Source organism: Geotrypetes seraphini, chromosome 2 (assembly GCF_902459505.1).
Source record: "Geotrypetes seraphini chromosome 2, aGeoSer1.1, whole genome shotgun sequence".
In the NCBI taxonomy this organism is placed as follows: domain Eukaryota; kingdom Metazoa; phylum Chordata; class Amphibia; order Gymnophiona; family Dermophiidae; genus Geotrypetes; species Geotrypetes seraphini.
In genome coordinates this window covers 152,520,714-152,548,058 of record NC_047085.1, presented here as the reverse complement: position 1 = coordinate 152,548,058, position 27,345 = coordinate 152,520,714, and the positions used below count along the sequence as shown (strand labels likewise).

The following is a 27,345-nucleotide window of genomic DNA, read 5'->3' as shown; positions in this document are numbered from 1 at the left end:
CGTTTTGTTGATGGTGATGCAATTAGAGAAAACTTCTTTTTTTGCAAGGCATTGCCAGAAAAAACAACAGGAGAAGAAATTTTTCGGGTCACATCAGAATACCTTGAAAAAGGAGGACTTAAGTGGGAAAACTGCACAAGTGTCTGCACCGATGGAGCTGCAGCAATGGTCGGGCGCACCAAAGGCTTTGTAAGCAGAGTGAAGGAAAGAAATCCAGATGTGATTGTTACGCATTGTTTTTTACACCGCGAGGCCCTCGTAGCCAAGACTTTACCAGCAGTCCTAGTTCATGTGTTGGATGATGTTGTGTGCATGGTAAACTTTGTAAAGTCACGACCCGTGAAAAGTCGCATATTTGCAGCTTTGTGTGAGGAGATGGGAGCGAAGCATAAAACCATGCTGTTTCATACGGTGGTTGTCGCATGGCAAGGTCTTGGTTCGTGTGTATGAGCTGCGGGAGGAACTTAAAGTGTTTCTGACAAATGAGAGGTCAGATTACGCAAAGCAGCTTGCAAGTGATGAGTGGTGTGCAAGGCTGGCATACCTGGCAGATATGTTTTATCATCTGAATGAACTCAACACACGAATGCAAGGCCGAAGTGAAAACCTGCTTACAAGTACAGATAAAATAAATGGATTCCGTTCAAAGGTGCAACTCTGGCATCAACACATGGAAAGTGGCAATCTTGAAATGTTCACACTCACCAAGCAATGGCAAGGTGTTCACACTGCTGCACTGTGTGAGATAATAGTTAAACATTTAAAAACTCTTGAGGAGAAGTTGTCATTTTATTTCTCTTCAGTCTCCACTCAATGCCTTGACTGGGTTAGAGACCCTTATAGCTCAGCATCAGTTGGTGGAAAGGACATGACTTTACAGGAGCAGGAGGAACTAACTGAACTGAGACAAAATCGTGGTTTCAAGCTAAGATTTGCTGATCTACCTTTGGACAGTTTTTGGTTGGATACCGCCAAGGAGTTCCCCCTTCTGGCAAACAAAGCTATTTTGACATTGCTCCCATTTTCCACTACATATCTGTGTGAGATTAGCTTTTCAAGCATGATTGCTATAAAAACCAAATACAGAGAGAGACTGAGAGCTGTTGACGAAGAGCTACGTGTGTGTCTTTCTTCGATTCCAGCCAGAATATCAGCTTTGTGTTCAGCCAAACAGGCCCAGGTTTCGCACTGAATAAAGTATTTTATAATTTTTCACTATTCTGTTTACTTAATATTTTCTTTGTGTTTATTTGATTCCTATTCAAGAGAATTACTTTATATATAGTCAATATAGGCACAGAGTTAAATTTTTTAACATTTTCTAATGGTGGTGTGCCTCGTGATTTTTTTCATGAAACAAGTGTGCCTTTGCCCAAAAAAGGTTGAAAAACACTGCTCTAGAGGATACCAGTGCAATTTTGAAACCGGCATTGGGATTACTCCTGCCCCATATTCCTTAGGCCACCAAGAATTGATAGAGGTAGAGCTGGTGGTGGACACATTAGGAGGCTGGGGAGGGGGTGGGGGTAGGTAGGAGGGAGCAATCTTCTATTGTGTTGAGAGTGTTACTGGCCTGATGCTCCTGAGCAGGAAAAATTATCACTAGCTTTAAGTTAGCATCATTTTTTCATGAATAATGCAGCTTGCAGAATTGAACACAAGTTGCTTTATCTGATTTGCATAATAATGAGATGCTTTGCATCTTATCATTATGCAGCTTGCAGTGACTTATATTACTATGGAGTGACACACAATTTTGCTGTTTCACATGCTTTATGGTGCAAATATTGTTTATTTTTTCCTTTAACGTAAGTTAGTAAGTACTTCCTCTAAGTTTTTAGTTGAAAATTCAAGTAAATTTAGGAACTTAAAAGTTATGCTTCTGACTTTTGCCATGCCATCATTTGCCCAAAATTATGAGCCTAATTTAATATTTCATCAATCTGCCCTTAGTGAAGTTTTGAACATAAATTTAGGCACTCAGCCCTAGTAAATTTTCTCAGAGGCCAATTTAAGAAGGCCTCCTTTCATAAGAACTAGGACAGACTAAAAGACCGTCAAGCCCAACGTCCTGTTTCCAACAGTGACCAACCCAGGTCCCAAGTACTTAACAAGATCCCAAGTAGTAAAACAAATTTTATGCTGCTTATCCTAGGAATAAGCAGTGGATTTCCCCAAGCCATCTTAATAATGGCCTATGCACTTCCCTTTTAGGAATTTAACCAAACCTTTTTTAAACCCTGCTAAGCTAATGGATTTTGCCACATTCTCCAGCAACGAATTCCAGAGTTTAATTACATGTGTGAAGAAATATTTTCTTCTGTTTGATTTAAATCTACTACTTAGTAGCTTCATTGCATGTCCCCTAGGTTCTAGTTTTTTTGGAAAGAGTAAACAATCTCCAAGCTGAAGAACCTTATCTACTTTAGTCTTTCCTCATAGGGAAGTCGTCCCATCCTTTTTATAATTTTTTGTCGCATTTTTCTGTACCTTTTCAAAATTAGAAGCGCACACACTTTGAATATACACCTCAATTACAATTCATCCATTCTGTACATTCCTGCAGGATGCTCCACTCATTTGACTAGGACTGTACGAATTTTCTCCTTCACTTTGAACTATTCATTATGTCCTCCATGGAAATGTTGACAGGAACCCAAATTATGTCTAATAAGGTGCAGTTTTAGGGTGTATTGACTCAGTGCCACCTTTAACACTGCTAAGGATCTGATTCAGCATGGATTTTACACAGAATAGAAGAAAAGTCTTAATTAATCAAGCACTATGAAAGCAGTTTTGAAACCTGATTACTTTGAAACTGCATGAAATAAGCAAAACTAGACTCTTAGTTGAATTTAATCTGTGTGGTACAGGAGACACAAAAATATCAATCCACAATTCTTTCACAATTTCATTTATAGACTAAAGAGGACCTGATGCTTAATCACAGAATGGGGGAAAGCTTTAATGAATCAAAGCCTAAATTATTTTAACACTGGAAATCTTTATTTATAGGGCAAAGCAAGAACTTGCTTTCCTGGAGCAAATCTCTGCTATATTGTGGAAGCTAACTAGGGCCAAGATTTTATAGTGCTTAAATTGAAAAGATTGGTACTATCTGCTTCCAAAGAGTTAAAAAGGTCGGCCATAACTGTTCACATTGTGCCTCAGAAAAGTTGTAACCTATTGCTTTGTTATAAATTAACTAATTCTACTAAAGCTTAATTAACTAATTAACTAAAGCTTGAACAGAATTCATAAAATGCCAGAACGCTCATGTTTCAGCTCTCTATCATTCTGTAGGTGCTATGTATGCTGCAATCCCTTTGGTACACAACGAGCACATCACAGCTGAAAACAATGATTAATCAAAGCCATGCTAACTTTCGGTAGGTGTAAAAGCTAGGTCATAACTCTCACATTTGAAAACAATTAGACAATGGCATTCACAAGTAGTCAATGGTTTTCCATTCTCTCAAATAAAATTAAAAATGATAAAATATTACTGATGAATTCTAACTGAACAAATTTTCTGGAAGGAACAGTAGTCCGTTAAATATTTATTTTAGAAAGACGTAGATTATTATGAAAATGCCCCCAGAAATTCTTTACCTCATCCTCATGTACATAGAGATGACAGGCACTTACTAAAAGGAAGTCATCTCAACAACATTATTGCTGGGAACAGCAAAACAGTGACCCCCCCCCCACCACCACCAGACTGGATTCATTGAATCAACTACTAAATCTCAATATTTTAACCCACAAATAATACTGCTTTTTATTTTTTAGGAAAACCAACAACTTACTTAATGAAAAGAGAGGCATTCCATAAAGCCTACAATCTTTGAAAATTTCAGACCATAAAATGTTCAAATTTCATTCACACAGATGACATAGTGACAGTGGCGGTTAAGATTTTGGTTTCACAACTATTTCTGCCAGAAACTTCACCAGCTTCTACTCTGGCTATGCTATTGTCCAGTTGAGGTTATACAAATATTCACTGCTTTAAATGGTTTTCAGGAAGCAACTTTTGACACAAGTTGTAAAGAAGAAAGTCTGAATAGATTTCTTTTTGTCACAGGAACAATATGAGAAAAACTCTCTTGAAGGCAGGACTTAAAGCTGGAATAATTCTAGTTTAGCACTTATTAATATTGGAGAGCATAACCGGCCACATGTAAGGAAATCTGAGTTCCTTTTAGGTCATGGTCTTTGAAATCAAAATATCAGCCAGCTACTAATACATTGAAATCAGATTAGCACATCAGGTAGGCATTATTTTATTACACAGCTTGGAAATATTTGTCTCCATTATTAATTCCCAGTGGCAATGTTTTGTTGTGAGAATGCTTTTTTTTGTTGCTACAGCCTTCACCATTCCAGCATGTAACATCTGGCAGATATCAAAATAATGGATCTATAAATTAAAGCATTAATAAACTGACTATAATATACTTAGGGCCCTTTTCAGAGCAAAATACTAAGCCGACATTGCATCGTATTATAATATCACTTAAGCAAAGTTTAAGATAGCTGAGAAAATAGATTGTTCTTGCTACAGTTCTTAGTCAAGAAACTAATTTAACTAGGGAAATTATTACCCATACAGTTAAAATACAATTAAAGATCTTAAAAGATGGAAAGGAGAACACATGATAACTGAGAATTTGTTGGTTTTCCTAAGCTCAGCAGTGGTGCTCTGAACACCTAAAATCTATTCTTCTTTATCTGGATGCTATACCTAGGGTTACCAGATTTTACTTGAACAAAATCTGGATTCCTAGATCCGCCCCACAGGCCTTCCCCATTATGCCCCAGTCCAGCCTCCTCCACTGCCTGCTCTCGTTGGGCAGGAGGGCATCCGCACATGCGTGGATGTGATGCGCTGAAGACATGCGCGTGACATCCGCACATGTGTGGATACCCTCCTGCCCGATGTGATTTCGAGGAAGCTTTTCAAAACCCGGACAAAAGTGTTGGGTTTTGAAAAGCTGTCTGGACGCCCAGACATGTCCTTGAAAAAGAGGACGTGTCCGTTGAAATCCGGACGTCTGGTGACCCTAGCTATACCAATTTTACTTTTGCTTTGCAAATTGAAGGACTCTTCTACTAAAGTGTGGTAAGATTTGAACTTACTGCATATTTACTATAAAACTGATGTGCAATAAGTGCAAAGCCTGTATAGTAAAAGCAGGGGTGTACCCTACATCTGCCCTGCATTTATTATCTGATGGTGTATAGGCACCGAGGACCAGATTCTTTAACCGGCACCTACATCAGTGGCCGCTTACAAAAAAACAGTGCAGATCGCGTGTCGCTCACGCAATGGCACTGTTTAGAGAATTGTGAAAAGTGAAATGTAGGGGCCGAAAATGTAGGCCAGGGTTTCCGGGGCCTACCTTTCATGAGAATCGTGTCTACAGAGGTGCCTAAGACCACTTCCAGCATTAACCACGCCTATGGTGGCCACAGACACAGCACCATTTTTGGAGGCACCTCCATTTTTAAATGACATTTTTAATTGGCTTCTAATCGTCACTGTCAATTACTGCGCGGATTGAACCAATTAAAACAATGAAGTTAGGCGGTGGTAGGGTGCTTACTGCTGCCTAACGTATGTTGCCATTTAGAGAATTTAGGCTTGGAGTCACTTGCAGAGCCAGACAGTGAGGATGGCCACACTATTTGCCGCAGATAACGTGGATTAGACCAGGGGTCTCAAAGTCCCTCCTTGAGGGCTGCAATCCAGTTGGGTTTTCAGGATTTTCCTAATGAATATACATGAGATCTATGTGCATGCACTGCTTTTAATGTATATTCATTGGGGAAATCCTGAAAACCCGACTGGATTGCGGCCCTCAAGGAGGGACTTTGAGATCCCTGGATTAGACCCACTCATAGCAAACACAGGAAGGAAAGCACAGCACAGTCGTGCTGGTGCACGCTCCTTCCCAATACTTCTCCCTGTGATCTCTTATCCCCCTCAACAACCCCCCACGTTTTTAATACCGAAAGAATCTTCCCAATCCCCTCCCCTCCCCCCACACAAACACATACACGTTTGACTCCCAATGGACCTTTCTGACATGCTGAACCAAAATCCTGCTCCCTTGAAGAATGACTGCCCCACCAAAAAGTCTACACCCTTCCGAGACCTACCTTTTGCTCCACCCCTTGACCAACCCATGACTTGCCCAGGGGTCAGCACTTGTATCAGGTTGCAGCAATCCCCACCTGCTGTTGCCTGTGACATTGCTGGGAATCAAAAAGGCACTGATGACCCCTAGTAGTACTGCTGCCTGGGAACACAGAAGAAGCAAAGCTGATCCCCAGGTAAATTCCTAGGAGTGGGGAATCGAGGTTCAGGGAGAATAGACCTCTGGTGGGTTGGGGTTTTAGGTGGGTATTTGGCTTCTTCAAGGGGGCAGCATTTTGGTTCAGAGAGTTGCAAAGGGGTCAGAATTGTGTTGGGGGAAGGGTGTTGGGAAAGCCCATAGGGAGGGTTTGGGGTAGTAATGCTGGTGCAACGTGGAACAGACTAGTGGTAACAAAGATGCACTTATTGCTTGAGGTAGCGCACAGTACTGACCCAACCACACCTCTGCCCACCTATATTCCACCAAATCCCATCTACTCCCAAATTAGTCAGCTACACAGTTTTGGTTTTTTTTGTTGTTGTTGTTTTTTTTTTTGGGGGGGGGTTACACAAAGGCACCCTTTTAAGTACAGTAAATAGTAGTATTGACCTGTACAACCATCTACCATGCTAAAAACCACAATGTTAGTTGCTTAACACAGCTTAGTAGAAAGGTCACTGACTTAGGTGAGGGTGAGGAAGAGCTGGTGGGGTGGGGGGAGGATCATTTAGGTAACTCACCACAGCATACACCTTAAGACACATTCAACCAGTTAAGTTTTCAGGATATCCACAACAAATTTACATGTTGTCTATGCAGATCTCTTTCTGCTGTATGTAAATCTATTTCATGCATATTGGTTGTGGATATCCTAAAAAAATTAACTGGCTGGGTATGTCCCAAGGATCGGGTTGAGAACCCCTGCTTCAGAAAAAAAAAAAGGATGATCCCTTCAACTATAATAATGGAAGAAAGAATGAAAACTCCTAAGTTACTACATCTCACACCACCTTCTTAGGTCATTTCTGTAAGAAACTTTGATAAAGGGAAATGTTCTCACCTAAAATTGCAGTTGGCACAAATGGATCTGTCATACATCATAAGCAGGTCAGTGCAGAAGTGAAAAGAGAAAGAACAGTAAATGACTGACAATGCTCCCCGCTTTTTTCCTGTAGATAACTACAAGCAGCAACTGGTCAAACACATGCAACAATTGTGTGGTTCCTTCAGACGGTGAGCTATAATAATGTTGCAACTGGAGATGAGGCTAACTTTAATATCTAAATGGTAATGAAGAGATGAAAATAATCACACAAAATGCCCTCTGTCCTTACCTGGGTAGTAGGAATTGGGTACCGTTGTGCTCAGTGTATTAGTTTTCATTGTGAATGATGACGGGGAAGATACAGCTGCAATTATGAGAGAAATGAGTCAGAGACGTTTGACGTAGTTCCCGTTGTACTAGAAAATGCTGGTTATTGCGTTATAGTTGCAGAGGTTTTTATGAGACAACCAGCCTAATTGGGCTACCTGTGATTCACCAAAGGATTTTGGGAGCTAGCCGTATTTGGCCATTGAGGGTTTATATTATGCATTTAATTTCTAACCCCTTATTTACCTGTTCAATATCCATGTTGTTTTAATCACTCCCATAATAAATTTAACTCTACAATTCCTTATTTATCCTGTTTGTCGGTCTACAATAGATTGTAAGCTCTGTCAAGAAAGGACTGCTTCTTACGTGTTTGTATATGGCAGTAGAAGTAGTAATAATTTTACTGAAACTTGATTAACTACCTTTTGCTCTCAAACACAGCAAAGCAATATAAAGCAAAATACTGTACATTTAAAAAAAAGAAATTCACAATGTAGAATCAAGAAAGGTCAAAAAGCAGATTAAGAGTAGAACAAGTTAAAAAGAAAAGAAAAAGATGCTGAATGCTAATGACCACTGTGGTTTGATAACAATTGCCAAGTTTTATGTAAGTCATGCGATATCATGGCTTATTCATTTGTATTATTGCTCCTTGTGGCGTTGTAAGACAGTGACTATTGTACTCTGTTTAAATTATGCTCAGAAGATATTCAGGTTTCTGTGAACATTTTTCAAAGTGACTCTTTTAAAATTTTTCAGTGCTGTCATTTTATTTGATTTTTGTGTGTATGATTTTAATTTTTTAATTTAATTTAATTTTATCTAAGTTGATTCAGACAAGTTGATTCAGATAAGTTGATTCAGACAAGCTGCTGAAATATGAGTACAATCCAATTGAGTTTCTTCAATAAAATTCTTTATACTAAGATTTCTGAGGAGGCCTGTATTTTTGGTTAACTCCATGGATGTGATCTGTTTATCCTTCTGTGATGTTTGGATCCCTCTCCTGTGGTAGGTATAAGTATGATCAAGCCAGATTTTGGATGGAAGAGGAATAACCAACAAACTGGGTTAAGAGTAGTAAAATGAGCCCTAAGTGTTGATTAATTTGCAAACAGCTAGTTTATACTGGTCCCTACCTGGATCCAGTACCTTATCCAGTGAGAATAACTCTGCAGGACAGTGTTAGTTGCATGAAGGCGTGCCCCTAGCCTCCCAAGCTAGTCAAGGATTACACAGAAAAAGCAAATTGATGACACTGGTAGTAGTAATGCTACTAGTGACAAACATATTGGTGTTAAACTATCACCAGTGCAGAAAAAAGCTGCATCCATCATTTATATTTTTATGAAAAAAATGGAGGACAATATGAGGATTATTTTAAATTATATTACATTAGATCAGGGGTGCCCACACTTTTTTTTGGCTTGCAAGCTACTTTTAAAATGACCAAGTCAAAATGAAATACTAAACATATACCTCCAATTTAGTGTGTTAAGTGCTAATGCGCCCATTATATTCTATGGATTAGCGTGTGCTAAATCGGCTAGCAAGCCTTAGTAAAAGACCCCCATATTTATTTATATATATACAGAGTGCACCTCTTCTGTCCTCCAGACCTTGTTCCATTCCCCAACCAACATATCTCTCTGTCCCTCCAGGAGGTCCAACTTTTCTTTCTCTCTTCTCCACCCCTCCAGGAGGTCCAACTTTTCTTTCTCTCTTCTCCACCCCTATTGGCAATATGTCTCCCTCTCTCTCCCTCTTCTGTTATGATCTTGCATCTCTGTGTTCTTCCTCAGGGTCTCTCCCCCTCTGTCTTTTCTGTCTGCACCTCCCATTGTCCAACTTCTCTTCTACCTCCCTTTGTTTCAGGTTCCTCCCTCTCTCTTCCTTCTGTTAACATTTTGAGTCCTCCCACCTTTGATCTAAGTCTTTCTGTCACTCTCACTCTCTTTGTCTTCCCCCTCCCCAAGGCCTGGCATCTCTCTCTCCTTGGTTCATGGTATTTCCCCTCTCTAGCCCCTCTAGTCCAGCATCTGCTCTGTCTTCTCCCTCCCTTTTGGTTCAAGTCTGCTTTCCCACCCCTCCTCAGGTCCTTTTGTCTCTTCCCCCCCATCGAGTGTCTCTATCCCACCGGGGCCCTCACAACGGGCACAGCCTTACCTCCACTGCTTCCCGCACACACTGTCAGGACCATCAAGCAGGATTACAACTGTCAGTTCTCGCCTCCGTTCTTCCCTCTGGGCCTAACTACCACAGTTTAAAGTTAATTACAGCAGCCTGCAGAACGAACCTAGCAGGCTGATGTCAGAGGCGGGACCATGGCAGAGGGAACATGCTGTGGAGGCTGCCGGCAGCCTGCTAGGTTTACTCTGCAAGCTGCCGTAATTACTTTAAAGGTGAGACAGTGACCATGGGGGAATGCTAAAGACGCTAGGGAGAACATGCTACAGAGAACAATGGCTCTGCGATCTACCAGCGTTGCCTTTGCAAATCGACTAGTAGATTGCGATCAATGTTTTGTGCACCCCTGCATTAGATACTTATATCCCATGCTAGCTTATTGAATTCATTATGGCTAACAGCACTCGAAAGGTAGCACTCATAATATTGGGGTAAAAGGGGATGGGGACTTGATATACAGTATTGCTTTTTCTTTGTGTTTTACACAACCTAAACAGTTTACAAGGGGCATTGATACTTGGGACCTGGGTTGGCCACTGTTGGAAACAGGATACTTGGCTTGATGGACCTTTAGTCTGTCCCAGTATGACAATTCTTATGTTCTTAATGAAGTGTTAAGTGACTTGTCCAGAATCACAAGAAGCTCAGGTTGCTGAGCCACCTGATAAGGAAACATCATTGAGAACATCATTTTATAATCAGTCTTTTTACATATAAGATAATACAAAATAAGATAATGTAAAATTAAAAATTCTCTACACTCTGACTGGGAAATTTTATAAATGGTGCCAATATTATATGCCATAATTGCAGCTGCCTAAGGACACCTAAGTTCAAGATCCACACCCAATTTCTAATTGGCTTAATCGACGTGGTAATGGACCACACTGGTTTTCAGCCAATCAAAAGAAAAACATGAATTAATCAATTGAAGAATTCGGAGCTGAACTCTTAGTATGCCTACTGAAGCCTAAGTGAAGGCAACCTCCCACGCCTAAGGATGCCTATGTTTAAAAGAAGGCATGGTTGACTTAGGTGTTGTTAGGCATCTGACATGGGCACCACTCCATTAGGCCAGCTTTTCACTCGCCTAATTTGGCAGTGCCTAAGTCTGTTTAGGTGCTGCTATGTGTGATTCTATAAACGATGCCATTTATTTGATTGACAGCCACAATGTAGGCGCCACTCAGTGCCATTTATAGAATCTGGCCCTAAATCTGAGTTTCGTCTGAGAGATCAATTAAGTCACACATATATCCTGGGCACCACCATATAAAATGCAATGAAATGTGCTTTCACTGGGAGTCAATGCAGTGCCACCAAAAGAGGTAACTCTTTCATATTTGAGCACCCTATAAATTATTTGAACTGCATGTTCTGCAATATTTGAAGCTTTTTATGAACCAACTCTTCATAGCCTATATTGATAATATTGCAGTAATCTATGTAGGGCAATGACAATAGTTTGAACAATTAACTGAAATATGCTCTAGTGCAGTGTTCTTCAACCATTTGACACCTATGGACTGGTGGAAATAAAATAATTATTTTGTGGACCTGCACCAGTCCGCAGATGTTGTGGGTCAGACTCCGCCCATCTCTGCCCAATCTCCACCCCAGACCCCGCCCCCATAATAGTACTAATTGTAACACCATTTTTTCCCATTCATTTTTCATATATACACACAATATAATCTTATTAAAAACATATCATGGTTAACCACAAAATTAAAATACAGAAAGCACACTGTACAAATGCTTCTCAGCATTAATTCCTACCAGAACACAGATAAGCCCCTATGCAAATACGGGACCAAAAACTAAAAGTACTAATATATACAAACAAACCCTAAGACGCAAGACTCTGAATGCAACCCCAGAGAAAAAGAAACAAATGCATTTCTTTCTGAACAGTGCAAAATATAGACAGCAGATGAAAATTCTCAAAATTGACACAATTCAATCAGTAAATTCAAAAATAAAACCATCCCCCTACCTTTGTTGTCTCCCTCCCTCCATGCTGTGCCTTAACTTTGGCCTGCTCCCGCCTGGCCGTTTTATGCCGCCTCTGGTGTTATCTTCAGGCTGGCTCCCTCTTCCTCACTGACGTAGTGCACAAAGCCATGGGCAGTGGCTCCTCACACGTCCTGCGCCTCATCTGGAAGCATGTTGTGACATCAGAGAGAAGGCTTCCAGTTCAGATGCAGGACACATGTAGGAGCTGCCACCTGTGGCTCTGTGCACTGCGGCACTGAGGAAGAGGGAGCCGGCCCGAAGATAACATTGCTTCGATCACACTGAGGACCGGTGGCTGAAGAACACTGTCTTAGGCCGGCCCTGTGGACAGGCAGGAAATTTCTGCGGACCGGCACTAGTCCGCGGACCAGTGGTTGAAGAACACTTCTCTAGTGCATCTAAGCCTTCATAATGATCTCAAAACTTTAGTGGCATCACTTCAAATGTAAGGTGCTTATCTAGGATAACTCCCAAGATTTTAAGATGTGATTCCAACATACAACCTATTCAATTAATCTCTAGCTGCTTGGTTTAAATCCAAATTGATAACAAACATCTAGTTTTCTCTTAAAGATACTAGCCCACAATTGTAATGTATCTAAAAGCCTTCTATTACTACTATTTATTATTTCTATAGCATTACTAGACACACACAGCACTGTACATTAAACATAAAAGAGATGGACCCTAATCAGATTATACTGTATATATATATATATATATATATATATATATATATATATATATATAACACAATGTCATTCAGGGATTCAAGTTAGGCAAGTTCCTGCTGAACCGGAATGTGATCAGGTAGGGCTAGTCTCAGGGCACTGATCTTTGATCAGAGGGCCGCCGCTTGAGCGGACTGCTGGGCACGATGGACCACTGGTCTGACCCAGTGGCGACAATTCTTATGTTCTTAAATTGTCCAAATCTTTCTTAAAACCTTCTACTTAACTGCTCTTACCACAACCTCTGGCAACGTTTTCCAGAGCTTAATTATGCTCTAAGTGAAAAAAATATTTCCTTTTATTGGTTTTACAGTTATTTCCCTGTAACTGCATTGAGTGTTCCCTAGTCTTTTTAAGTTTTGAAGGAGTAAAAAAAAAAAAAAAAATGATCCACTAGTACCCATTCTACACCACTCAGGATTTTGTAGACTTCAATCATATCTCGCCTCAGCTGAGCCCTAACCTTTTTAGTCTTTCCTCCTATGAGAGGAGAGGAGTTCCATCCCCTTTATCATCTTGGCTGCTCTTTACTTTGAACCTTTTCTAGTTCTGCTATATCTTTCTTGAGATAAGGTGACCAGAACTGAATACAATACTCAAGGTGAGGTCGCACCATAGAGTGATACAGAGGCATTATAACATTTAGCCTTGTTAACTATTCCTTTTTTAATATTTCCTAGCATCTTGCTTGCTTTTTTGGCTGCTGCTACAGATTGGGCAGAAGGTTTCATCGTATTGTCTACAACAGGGTGTCCAATCTTTTGGCTTCATTGTCCGAAAAAAAATTTTCTGGGGCCGCGCAAATGCTGCAGCAAGACAGAGGAGGGAGCCTACAAGATGGTAAACACCTGGGGGCAGCAGAGGAAAAAACTGCATCGCCCCCGACCGGAGCTGCACAAAATACTTCACGGGGCCGCAGGTTGGACACCCCTGGTCTATAATAACACCCAGATCATTTTCTTGTGCACTAAAATCCAAGATGAACCCTAGCATCTGGAAAGTATGATTTGGGTTAATCTTCCCACTATTTTGCCTGGCACTGAAGTCAGCTTACTGGTCTGTAAGTTCCCAGATCTCCCGTTTCCCTTTTTATAAATCGGTATAATATTGGCCACCCTTCAGTCTTCAGATACTACAAATAATTTTAGCAACAGGTTACAGATCACTAACAGCAGGTCATATAGATGCATATCATGTGCAGATTCAAAGAGGACATGGTACAGGCATGGTTTGGGCAGACTGAACATCTACATGTATATTCTCCATCTTAAAAGGCACACACATGTGGACACTTTAAAATCTCCATTTTGTGTTTCATGCTTGCCTCAAGGCAACTAACAACTGAACAACAAAATTAATGGTAAGAGAATTTCCCATTAAAAAAAAACCAAAAACCCTACCAAGAGAATTCCAAAATTTTTCCCACTTGACAATGGTTTTATGCCATTCAACTCTTAAATGCTCAACCTCACAAATATACCATAGTCTGGTCAACCATTTAATCAAAGAAGGGCATTCCACATTTTCCATCTGTTTGCCACAGTCAACTTGGCTGCATTTTGAACAAACTTCAACTGAGCGCACATCCACCTGGGGTAGGTTAGATTTGGGTTGGGGGGGGATTCAGTGGAGGGGTGGTTTTTGGGGTTGGTTTTGCCATGGGGCACTAAGACTATACGTGCCTTATGACTTCTCTTTTCTTTTTTCCTGGGATCGGGTTGTTGTTTGTTTTGGGAGAGTTGGGTGGAAACTTGATGACTGCCTGTTTGATCCTTTTTCCTCTTCTTTGTTTCTTGATTTGTATAGTTGTGTTACTCTTTTTTGGCTGTTTCCCATGTTTTGTTGTCAATAAAAATTGTTTCAACCTAAGAAATATATATTTTACATTCTAAACTGTTGAATTCTAAGTTGCACTATGCACTGACTTTCAATATGGTTTATAGTTTATTAATTTGTATATTGCTTAGATGTAGATGGATCACATACATAATGATAGTTTAATACATCACCCTTCACAATCATTTCAGAGTGGTGTACAAAATAAATAAAATATTTTTACAATACATAAAATACAACTGTCATATAAAAAAAACAAAAAAGGAAAAAGGGGAAAAGAGGATGGCTGGTACTAGTTCAGTGCCTTCCACCAAGTGCCTTTTCAAAAAGGTAAGTTTTTAACTTCTTTTTAAAACTAACCAATGACTACTCTTCCCACAATTCCACCAGTAACCCATTCCAGAGTACCGGAGCCTTCCAAAAGAATGCCCAGTCTCCGGTTACCACTAACCTAGCAACCCTGGCAGGGGGCAATGCCGGAAGGTGAGATCCAGTAGACATTAAAGCACCTTTTTACTAAAAAGCGTTAAGAAATCGGCTTAGCATATTTTAACACGGGATTTTTCTGTGTGCTAAGGCTACTTTTAACAAACTTAAAAATAGGGCTTTTTTCTTTTAGTTTTGCAGGTCTTACACTTATTTTTCCATTAGTCCACAAGACCTGCAAAAATATTAATGCAGAATATCTCCTATTTAGGAGGCACTAAGGCCTGGATTTTGTAAGCCTAGAAAAATGGTGCCGCATGTCAATCATGCTTAAGTGTGTTAACAGAATTGTGGCTACCGGCACCTAAGAAAAACTTAGGCACTGGTAATGTAGGCCAGGGTTGGAGGAGAATTGCGCCTAGGAGCGCCTAAGGCAGGGGTGTCAAGTCCCTCCTCGAGGGCTGCAATCCAGTCGGGTTTTCAGGATTTCCCCAATGAATATGCATGAGATCTATTAGCATACAAACAGATCTCATGCATATTCATTGAGAAAATCAGGAAAACCCAACTGGATTGCAGACTTTGACACCCCTGGCCTAAGTGCATCTAAACTCCTAACCCATGCCTACTTTAACCTTAGGCATCACCAGATGTCATGCTGTAGGCACAGTTTGGTGCCTACATTTTTAGTAAATTTTTCTTTGGTTTCAAAAACTGTGCTGATTAAAGCCAATTAAAGCAATTCAAGGCACCTACCAGTGCCTAACTTATGACTACTCTTCCCGCAGTTCCACCAGTAACTCATTCCAGAGTACATGTCCTGGATTGTTAGCATGGAATATTGCTACTTGGGTTTTGGCCAGGTATTAGTGACCTAGATTGGCCACCGTGAGAACGGGCTACTGGGTTTGATGGACCATTGCTCTGACCCAGTAAGGCTATTCTTGTGTTTTTATGATGCCGTTTACAGAATATGGCCCTAAGCACTCCCATGTTAAGTCTATGTCATCGCTAGCATGTGCCAGCACAAAGATGCTAGCTGGATAAGGTTTCCATGCCCATTTCCTGCCCGCAACACCACCCCCCTAAAAAATAACAAAAATAAAAACATGCAATTAGCATACGAAGTCAAGCAAGTTACTACAAAATACTACTGTAACTTGTTTTGCGGTACGCCCTTTTCTCGCATTAAGTACATGTTAGTGCTTCTGGTAGCTGTATATCCAAAGCTTCCACCAACTTTACAATTTTCCTATAAAGTAATCATCACCAAGTTCTTCAGGGGGAATCGAACAATGGAATTTAAAACAGGCCAGATCCAGAGTAAGTGATCTCAATTCCCTAGCTAAACTCACTACAGATTTACACTCTAATAATTTTAATAAATAGAATTCTTTTAAAATCAGTATCTTTCTCCATGTCCTTTCAACCTGATGCAATTTACTCCTACAGCACCTTAAGGCTTTTGAAAACTATGATCTAAAGCAGGGGTAGGGAATACCGGTCCTCGAGAGCCGTATTCCAGTTGGGTTTTCAGGATTTCCCCAATGAATATACATGAGATGTGCTAGCCGCTACCACCTCCTCTTGAGCAGGCGGTAGTTTTTGGCCAGTGCGGGGGTTAGCGCGTGATGAAAAGTCGCGTGCGTTAACCCCGCTAGCGCGCCTTTGTAAAAGGAGCCCTATGTTCTCCTGAGAAATATTAAGCAGTAAAGTTGAATGTTTTTGGCTAACAATTTAGTATCTATTTTAGCTCTCACGTACTTCATTTACGTCATCTTAGAAGAGCTAGTATTTTGAGATATTGATAGGCCAAAAATTTGTTAGATCAAAAAGCATGTTCAACTTTACATTGCAAAATAGTTATAATTAAAGATTCTGGCAGAAATATAAAATCTAACATATGGCCTGCAATATGAGTCTTAGAATTTACAATTTGTACAACATTACTTGCCAATTTATCTATACCAAGATATAAAGTTAAATGAAAATCATCTAAAATATAAGTTCTAATTAAGTCAACAGGGAGATGTATAACAACACCTATTTGGGAGCTCCAAAGAAAGTATTGAGAAAATTGAGAATAGTACAGAATACGGCTGTTCGACTAATATTTGGATTGAAGAAACATGACCATATCAGTCCTTACTATCGTTTGCTGCATTGGCTGCTGGTGGAGGCACGAGTACTATTCAAATTTTCTTGTATCTGTTTTAAGTTGATTTGGGGATTGGCCCCAACTTATCTTTTATCTCATTTTGTGTTGTATAGTCATATAAAGAAAACTAGGAATTCACATTTATTTGCTTATCCAAAAATTACTGGTTGCAGATACAAGACTTTTTGGGATAAGACTCTCACATTCCAAGCAGGTAAACAGCAATTTTGGCTGGGTAAATACATTGGTGAAGCTATGTTGTCTTATGGTGCATTTTGTAAAGAAATTAAGTCAGCGCTGTTTGACAAATTTATTTTTTAAATGTGGGTACTATTGTTAGCAAAATTCTACTTTGAGTATATCTAAGTAACTGTTGTATTTTTAACTAAACTAAACCTTTAGTTTATATACCGTATCCTCTCCACGGAAGTGGAGCTTGGCACAGTTTACAAGAACTTAAAATATAAGAAGAGAAAGGAAAAGGTTTACATGAGCTTATATATAGAATGGAAGAGTAAGGAGGAAAAGAGAATTACATGTTAGAGAAGAGCCAAGTTTTCAGTTGCTTGTGGAATAGTTGGAGAGAGCCCATGTTCCGCAACGGGATAGTAAGGTCGTTCCAGAGACCTGTGATTTTGAAGAGAAGAGATTTTCCCAGTTTACCTGCATAGAGAATACCGCGTAGAGAGGGGAAGGATAGTTTATATGTTTGGGCGGGTCTGGTAGAGTCAGGACTCCAGGAGTTAAAGGATAGTGGGATTAGGGGAGGAAGGATGCCGTGAATGATCTTAAAAGCCAGGCAGGAGCATTTGAAATGGATTCTGGAAATTACTGGGAGCCAGTGAAGATTGGACAGGAGTGGGGAGACATGGTCAGATTTGCGTTTTGCAAAGATCAACTTAGCTGCAGTATTCTGGATAAGCTGGAGTCTATTTGTATTTCGCTGATTGTCCAGCCTTCTTCTGTGTAAACTGCCTAGAAATCGTTTTGTTACGGTGGTATAGAAGAATAAAGTTATGTTATGTTACATGTTCAACAAACCCGGCGGGCAATTAACCAAATATGAAGCAAAAGCATACTACTACTTATCATTTGTATAGCATTATTAGATGTAAGCACTGTTATACACAAAACACAAATCCCAAACCATCAAAATTTGCAGGGCTACATCAGATAGCTGCAGCTCAGACTTAGTAATACATAACATGTCAAGGGAATTCTAAGCATTTACCAGAACAACTCTTAATTCATTCTTTCCAAGATCACAGAGCGTAGATTCACTAGATCAGGGGTAGGGAACTCCGGTCCTCGAGAGTCGTATTCCAGTCGGGTTTTCAGGATTTCCCCAATGAACATGCCTTGAAAGCAGTGCATGAAAATGGATCTCATGCATATTCATTGGGGAAATTCTGAAAACCCAACTGGAATATGGCTCCCTACTCCTGCACTAGATACATAAGGTACATCTTTGATCCAAAGACAATGGATATTTTCTCATGTTCAAATATCCTTTATTTAATTTTTTTTTAAATAATACAAAAACAACATAACAGTACACAAAAAAGTAGTATCTAAATAGATTCAAAATACAATACTCAAATGTATCCATAACCTAAGTACTCTTTGAGGCTAGCCCAAGTATGCATAACAGTATGATAACAGGAAGTGTGTCAAGCACTTTCAAGTTCAAACTTATACAGTATGTTAAACAGACAGAATTCCACCAACTGGCAAATGGATATCATGGTGTATTTTCCAATTTCTAAAGGATCACTTTGAGAGCGAGTGCTAGTAGAATGTCCAGCAATTTAGATTGACTCTTAGCTAAGGGTTAAGAGTGGATAGTGTAGCTGGTTTTAAGAAGGTTTTGGCAATTTCCTGGAGGAAAAATCCATAGTCTGTCATTGAGAATTCTGTCATTGAGAAAGACATGGGTCAAACCACTGCTTGACCTGGATCGGTAGCATGGAATGTTGCTACTCTTTGGGTTCTGGCCAGGTACTAGTCACCTGGATTGGCCACCATAAGAACGGGCTACTGGGCTTGATGGACCTTTGGTCTGACCCAGTAAGGCTATTCTTATGTTCTTATGCTTCTCCAAATGACAATAGCTAGAGAGAGCTCTATGGAAACAGAAAGAATTTGCATTATCACTTCCCACACAGAAGTCCAAAAGGGATGTAAGTATTTACAAGAATAAAGCATGTGAATCAATGTACCATGTCAGATTGGCAATGCCAACAAAAATTAGAAGGTAAGTGACCTTAGAATGGCAGATGATTGTGGATCTGGAGAACAAAGGATGTGATCCCTCTCCACAAAAGTAGAAGTATGGAAGAGGTAGGGAACTACAGGCTGCCAAGTCTGACTTCTGTAGTAAGTAAATTAATGGAAAAGTTTTTAATATAGTTATTTTGATTACTGAAAGAAGTAACTGTTCATTATCGAACATCAGTAAAGAGGAATTCCAATGTGGATGAAAAAAAACTTTGGACTTTCATAAACTTTTTCTTGTTTGTGCTTACTCTTTTGAAGGTTTCCATCGTGCTGATGGATTCCAAGAAAGAGAAACTTGTTAAGATCTGTATATAGCTCAGTGGTAGGCAATTCAAGTCCTTGAGAGCCGGAGCCAGGTCAGTTTTTCAGGCTATCCACAATAAATATGCATGAGATAGATTTGCATCTCAAGGAGGCAGTGCATGCAAATCCATCTCATACATATTCATTGTGAATGGTAAGTGGGCTGCAGTAGCATAATAAGTACATTCAGCTGGAGTATAGAACTCTAAGTATGAGGATTACTGTCAATGAAATATTCCCAATGTACATTCTTCTGGAGTGTGGATTTCTCCAAGTATAGATGTTACAATCAGTGGAACTACACTTGAAGTGTAGTCAGTAGAAGTGTGGATGTTTCCTAGCATGAATGCCATTAACAAGTTATCATGATTATGATAATCTTAGGGTGTGGCTTCAGTAAAAGAAAGCCCACGACCTCTGAGAGGGAAATTATATGCTACATCTTCCTAGAAACATGTTTACAGATAAAGGCCAAATGGCACATCCAGTCTGCCCATCTACAGCATCCACTATCTCCTCCTCTCCCTAAGACATCCCATGTACCTGTCCCACACTTTCTTGAATTCAGACAGTCTTTATCTCCATCATCTCTACTGGGAGTCTATTCCATGCATCTACCTCCTTTTCCTTGGATTACTCCTGAGTCTATCACCTCTTAACTTCCTCCCATATCCTCCACTCTGGAATTTCCTTTCAACTGAAAGAGACTGGCTTCATATGTATTTATGTCATTTAGTGATAGGAAGAAGTACAAAAGTGACATTGTGAGACTTAAAGGTGAAGGGGAGAAATATGTGGAAGCTGATAAAGATAAGGCTGAATTACTTAACAAATATTTCTGTTCTGTGATCATAGCTAAAGTGCTGGGAGTGGGACTGCAGAAGACACACACATTTAAGGATGGAGGTGTGGTAGACCCTAATCAATTTTCAGAGGATTGTGTTCATGAGGAGCTAGCTAAAGGTGGACAAAGCAACGTGGCCAGATGGTATACATCTGAGGGTACTGAAGGAACTTAGGGAAGTTCTGGCAGCTCTGCTGGTTGACCTTTTCAATGCCTCTCTAGAGTAGGGAGTGGTATCAGAGGACCGGAGAAGGGTGGATGTGGTCCCTCTCCACAAAAGTGGAAGTAAGGAAGAAGCAGGGAACTAAAGGCCTGATTCTAGAGAAGCAATGATAAAGTCAACAGCAGAGCTGCCAGAACTTCCCTAAGCTCCTTCAGTAGCCTCAGATGTATACCTGGAACAGAAAAGTCTGTATGTGTGCAGTGAACTGCAAGCTTTGACAATTCTCAGTAGTTCACATTTACGCAACCAAACTTTAGTTTTCAGTTTCAATTTTGGCTGAAACCAGGCAGTAAGTTCAGCTGCAGTTATGGATTTTGGCTGAAAGTGGTTAGTCAGTTTCAATAGCAGCTTCAGTTTTGGTCGAAATTGAAAAAAAGCAGTTTCAGTTGGCCTCTAGCCTCATCATGGGGCTCATTAGAAAAAATATGCCCAAAAATGGCATAAAGGGGCAGATGGATGTTTATCTCACCAATCCTTCCTATTTGCTATTTCCAAAATGTATTTTGTAGATTGATTTCTATGGTGGTTGTCTGGAGGTGTGATTTGGGTGGGACTAGGATTTGGATGTCTTTCTGCAAACACGTCCAGAGCACAATTTGGAAGTTTGGGGCTAGGCCTGTTTTAACAACAAATAAATGCAAAAAAGATGCCTAAACTGACCGGATGACTACTAAAGGGATGTAAACATGATCTCTCCTACCCCACCACACACATTCCCCCAATGGTCACTGACCTTCCTACTACTCCCCAAAGATGTGAATGAATTAAACCTGCCTGTATGATAACTTCCAATGTTATTGCCAGTCCTAGTACAGAAAGCAAGCATATTCCTGGCGTAGCTTAGTGGTATATGGTTGGGTCCAATAAGTTTTGACTGGGTTTTGGAAGGCTCACCATACACTATAATGGGGTTATAGTGAAATGTATATTTGAGCCTTTTTAAGTGACGTTCACTGGAGTGATCACTAAGGTACCACACTGCTCTGCCGGGGATGTCTGTGTGGCCAGTCTACTAAAAATGCTGGCTCCTACATACCAATGACTTGATTTGTACATTTTCCCTTTGGACATGTTTTTTCTAAATAGTTCAGAAAGATAGATGCACAAAGGAGAAGCACATCTGAGAAATGACCATTTCTGACACAAAAGGATGGATGCTTTTTTTGTTTTGAAAATGGTCATGTCCAATACTGGATTTAAATACATCTGCAAAAATGTCCAAACTCAGATTTCGATGCCATATCGAAAATGCCCCTCCATATTGCCTTCTAAACCCATAGATCCAACAAGAGGGGATCAGTAGCTCCAACATATTCCCTTCTCACCCCGAGAATCAACAAATTATTCCACTTACTCCACTGTGGGTTATTTTTTGTGCCATCAACTTGCTATGACCCTTTTAAGAATTGGGGGGGGTGCTCCTTTTGATTTATATTTCAAATTACATTTAAGGTTGCTAATGGTCTAGTGCCATGTCCCGCAAACTTTTCGATGCCACAGCATACTAAACCCGGTTGTCCTTTTGTATTTGGATGTTTTCACACTCCTGACGTACACTTTGTATTATGTCTGGTTGTGACCTTTTTCACTTTCAATAAAAATATGTTAAAAAAAAAAAAAAGAAGACACCTGGAAGTGTGTGGATGCGATGACATCCGCACATGAGTGGAGGCCCTCTAGCTGCGATCCTGAACCTATCACTTTGCCAGTGGGGAATCCTGGAGGAGGGGAGGTGTGTCGAGAGGAAGAGACACAACAGCGAGAAGAGTCGCCGTTGGTGCTGGCCGACTGCCTACAGGACATGCCTCTCGCCGCAAGAGGGATTTCAGAAGATGACTAATTTTGCTAATATCTTGTTAAGATGAGACGGAGGCTTTAAGATCTTTGCAAGAGGATGCCTCTGTTGTCATTAGGGCTGTAGATAAAGATGGTAGCATAGTTGTGCAGAATTGAACCGATTACTTGTTCGAAGTTTTAGCTTACTGCCAACTATCTGATCAGAAATTTTACAAAGCCTAGGCTGATTACCTGATTTTGGAGACTCCACTTTGATCTCGGAGATCCTTCAGGAAGTACGCGCACAGGTGTTGATAATAATGAAAGGATACACTATTTATGTGCAAAATATATGGTAGCTCTGATTATGTATTTTGTTCTGATAAGTCACAAATCTCTGCAGTGACTGCCTGGTCATCTCAGTTTCCAGAACTGACTCTTTACTTCAGACCTTTGTCATAGTATGTTGCCACTTTCTAAAAATCTTTTGTGCCACATAGTAAGTCTTATGCACAGGATCTGATGGACCTTTTGGAATACCATGGGAAAGTGTTTGGTTATATTAGATGTGACAGCACTATACAATTAGGAAATACTAACGTCATCTGGAAAGCACTGCAGCATGAACAGTTCTTTGAACTAGCTAAGGTGGGTTTTGTTTGACAATTGACTTTGATCACCTTTTTTTTAAGAACAAATTTTATTTAGAAATGAAAGGAACTGTGATGGTGCCAACCTGGCCCCTTTAGTGGTTTATTTGTTTATGGCTGAATTTGAAGAACACTTTTATAAGTCCTCTGAGTATTATGCAATATCATTTTATTGAAACATTATATTGACAATATTTTTTTGTATTTGGATTAAATCAGCATAAGCATTAGCTACTTTTGTTGCTTTGTTAAGTGGGTGCGATGAGAACATTTGATTTTCATATCAAACTAGCACCGCTAGTATTGATTTTTTGGATATTGCTGTTTCTGTGACCCCCCAAAAAGGTTTCAAATCTCATTATATTATACTGTAAATTGTTTTCTTCTCCCTTTTTTCTATTTAGTAACAGAAAGTTTCTGCCACTTTGAACACATCTAACAGCAAAACAAGAAAATCAACAAGACCTGCAGTGAAGGTGCACAGCAAGAAAACAATACAGAACTGCAGGAAAATGTACAGGGTACAGGAATTTATTAGAATAACAAAAATCTTAAAACAAATGCATCAAATACATAAAACATATTCAAAGAACTGGTTCTAATATTCGTGTGGACTGGAGCTGACACGGTCCGTGTTTTGAAGAAACACTTTTTCCTCAGGGGTCCCAAATGTTGGTAATAAGAGTATCAGAAAACCAGATTGGATGAAATATACAAAATCAAAAGTAAACAGGCGTGAAAAACTCCTGTGTAAGGCATCTGTTTACTTTTGATTTTGGTTTTCTGATACTCTTATTACCAACATTTGGGACCCCTGAGGAAAAAGTGTTTCTTCAAAACACGGACCGTGTCGGCTCCAGTCCACACGAATATTAGGACCAGTTCTTTGGATATATTTTATGCATTTGTTTTAAGATTTTTGTTATTCTAATAAATTCCTGTATCCTGTACATTTTCCTGCAGTTCTGTTTTGTTTTCTTGTTGTTCACTTTGAACACCTCTCATTTTAATGTGTCAGTGACTCAGACTTGTATGCATTTAAACAATCAAGCTTTTCTCATGCCTCAGTAAATTGTGCTCCACATTGTTCAGGGAGAAAATGTTTAACACTGTATTATAGTAGATAATAGCAGAAAAAGACCACTGTAGAGGAAACAGATCAGTTTTTTTGCCATACCCAATGTGTACTTATAGATTCTACCTCCTAACCAGGACAGTTTATATAGTACTATTCTTAGGGCTCCTTTTACTAAGCTGCGCTAGCGGTTTTAGAGCGTGCTACATTGCCACATGCTAACGCCTCCATAGAGCTGGCATTAGTATTTTCCACGTAGCGCGCGGGTTAGCGCACACTAATCTTCAGTGTGCGCTAAAAATGCTTGGGCTCCTTTTATCAAGGTGCGCTACGGTGGTTAGCGCGTCGGACATTTCATCACCCGCTAACCCCTGCGGCACGCCAAAAAACTAACGCCTCGTCAATGGAGGCGTTAGCGACTAGCGCGGCAGGCGGTTGAACGCGCGGTATTCTGCGGGTTAACCGCCTACCGCAGCTTGATAAAAGGAGCCCTTAGTGTTCCACTATCTTGGGTCACAAAGTTTATGAGAGCCTGTGTTTAGTTAACACCTAATATCTTTCTCTTCTCACATAAAAACCACAAAGCTGTTGTCAGAACATCTAACCTCCTCTCTTAGGTCCCCCTTCTGAAACCTGCCCTATAAGACCCGTTTCTGTGTTTCTGCAAAGACTTTCAGTCTTTACTGTGCTGTATATAATCTGCCAGTGCTATATAAAATTTGAAATAATGATAATACTTTGTTTTCAGAAGCAGGTATAACCCTCAGCTACAAAGCTGAGGTCTCTTCCCATGATAAGCGATAAAAAAATATACACATTTCTTTCTTTTCTTTGGTAGTGGGGAGGTGTTTAAAGAGTGCTACATCTGCCTTTCCTGCTGCTACATGTTCTTTTATTTCTTGGCAGAAGGGCCAGGCTTTCTGCCAGTGCTTGTAGCTAATTGAGACTGTTGTTTTAATAATGCTGAAGGATTTGGGGTAATGACTGGAGAATCATCTGCTGTCATGACAACTGAAACAGATGCAACAAATACTAGCAAGTCTGTGGCACCTTATTGAATAATGATAAGATAATAGATTCAAAGTTCCAGAAAAAGTTTCCATAAGAAGTACTTGCTTATACCCCTATTTGAGAAGATATGTTTCTGCAATTTTATTAGCAGTGCCTGCTCTATGCTCCTGGGACTGCTGCATTTCTATCTCCTTTAGCCACAAATACCTATCAGGTCCGCATATATTAGTGGTTCTATGGCATGGAAGATAACCTCTTGAATGCAACTTGAAATTCCATTTTCTCATACCACTTATTGAAGATTTTTACCGCAGAGAGCTGCCAAGTCACTTAGTTTCAAGGGAGATACTTTAAGGTCAGTCCTGGAATTCAGCTGAAGCATTATAGAACCTTCAGCAATGATTTCACTGGGTAGAATCAAGACCCACAAATACTGCATTCCATTTGGGATGCAAGTTGAAAATTAGGCCTGGTCTAAAAGTCTCCCTCTTGAAACTAAGTAGATTGGCAGCTCTGCTACTGTGAGAAGTCTCAGACTACAATGCTCTAGCTGTGGATGCTTCTTTCAATCTCTACAATCTCATTTAAAGCAGGGACATGCATGACCTTGAAAACTTAATCCAATGAAGACTCAACAAAGTTTTGGTTTCTAGACTAAATGTAACATTAGGTGAAAGAAAACTAACAAAGAGGTGAAACAGGTAAAAAGCTAATGGCTGTTTAAACTCAACATTTTTTTCCACCCACTTAATTTCTTCCTTTGTATTAAAAACATATATGCTGAATCCACAATAATTTTGAACTTACATCTTCCATTTAGATTGTGCGTGTCCATGAAGGAAAAAGCCTCGTCACAGTTTGTGCCTTGCTCAGTATAACTTTTATCCATTGAATTCACCATCACTGTCATCTCCTGCCTCGTGTTGCTCAGTGTCTCCTTCCGCTTTTTTGCCAGTTTCCTTAAAATAAAACAAATCAGAAAGAACACATTTTAAATCAATGTACTTTAAAGGACTGCATGATCTAATGCAGCTTTTGCATTGACTTCTTGAAGCTCAAGCTGGAATAAAATTCAACTTATTATGTACAAGAGGTGGGGGGAAGGTTCTTTTTCTTTTGTTTAGTGCTGCCTGATTCACGATTTGAATCAGTTCACCGATTCATTTCGGGTGAATTGATTCAAATCGATTTAACACAACAAAAAATCGGCTTCCTGATTCGGCTGACCCTCCCCCCTCACCCCCTAAAGCAGGAGCTTTATTATTTGAATAGCCAGTTTCCCATTCTTACAAGATCCTTCAGAAGTTTCTCACAATCCTCTTGTGATTTAACAGCTTTGAATATTATGTTTTGTTTGGAAATTTGTTCACCTCACTCATTCCCTCTTCCAGGTCATTTTGAAAAGCTCTAGTCTTAGCTTGGGATCCCTGGGGCACTTCACTATTTACCTTTCTCCACTGAGAAAACTAATCATTTACCTTAATACTGAGGATGAAAGTTATATTTGTTGTTTTCTATGTAATAATTACCTGTTTGTAATGTTTGCTTATTTCTTTCAATTTGTTTTAAGTGACTGTAATGGTATTTGATAAATGAAATAATAATAATAAAATACCATCAGACTTTGTTTCATTTAGACAGTGTAAGATTGCTCCCAAATCGGTTGCAGTTATTATGCTATGTTGAAATCGTGTTTGGGAACTTAGGGAAAAAACCATTCAAGACATATATCATTATACTATAATAGCCTACACCAACGTATCAACTGGGAATCTCACTCCATACACTGAAAAAGTTATAATAAAAAGGATTTACTTGTTCTATTTTTATTCTTGGATAATTTTTCCTGCTTTCTATGGTGTTAACTACAGCCCCTCTTAGAATGACAGGAAATATTTCATCAGACTGGTAAGTTCTACCAAGGGGCCAAGTTAGAAGAAAATCCATCTTGCACTTATTGAGCTGCTGACAAATAATTCAGGTCCAAATATTGACACAAGGAGTCCATTCATACTGAAGCCCTCAGGGGTCACATCTAAAACAGCAGCATATTTGACACAACCTTATTGACCTGCACATATCTATAAAGTTTGAAAAATATCCACCTTACAGCTGTACAGTTTCAGTCAAAAAATACAAGCTAACAAGCTCAATAGGACTCCAAAACTCACACCCCAGAAACTTTCTAAAATCCATTTATTTTAAAGTTAGGCTCGACAATTCTCTATGTCTGGAAGGGATGTGGCACATGCTTTATGGGCAAAAAGGACTGGAAGAAACTTGTTAACCAGGAAAAAAATTCAAGAAACTGCTG

The 27,345-nt window shown here is 39.7% G+C and overlaps 1 protein-coding gene across 17 annotated transcripts in view; it reads right to left on the bottom strand.

Annotated features, from left to right (window-relative positions):
- The window catches only part of PTPRM (protein tyrosine phosphatase receptor type M), a 1,237,515-nt gene that overhangs the window by 232,191 nt on the left and 977,979 nt on the right, over positions 1 to 27,345 (bottom strand). For 9 of the 17 annotated variants that reach the window (XM_033934018.1, XM_033934023.1, XM_033934028.1 and 6 more), the window contains 3 exons: positions 25,839 to 25,990; positions 7,478 to 7,552; positions 7,204 to 7,230 (listed from right to left, as the gene is read on the bottom strand). In XM_033934018.1, the coding sequence (XP_033789909.1) occupies positions 7,204 to 7,230; positions 7,478 to 7,552; positions 25,839 to 25,990 (254 nt within the window). The remainder of the gene's footprint in view (positions 1 to 7,203; positions 7,231 to 7,477; positions 7,553 to 25,838; positions 25,991 to 27,345) is intronic. The other 8 variants (XM_033934024.1, XM_033934030.1, XM_033934029.1 and 5 more) reach the window with 2 other exon arrangements.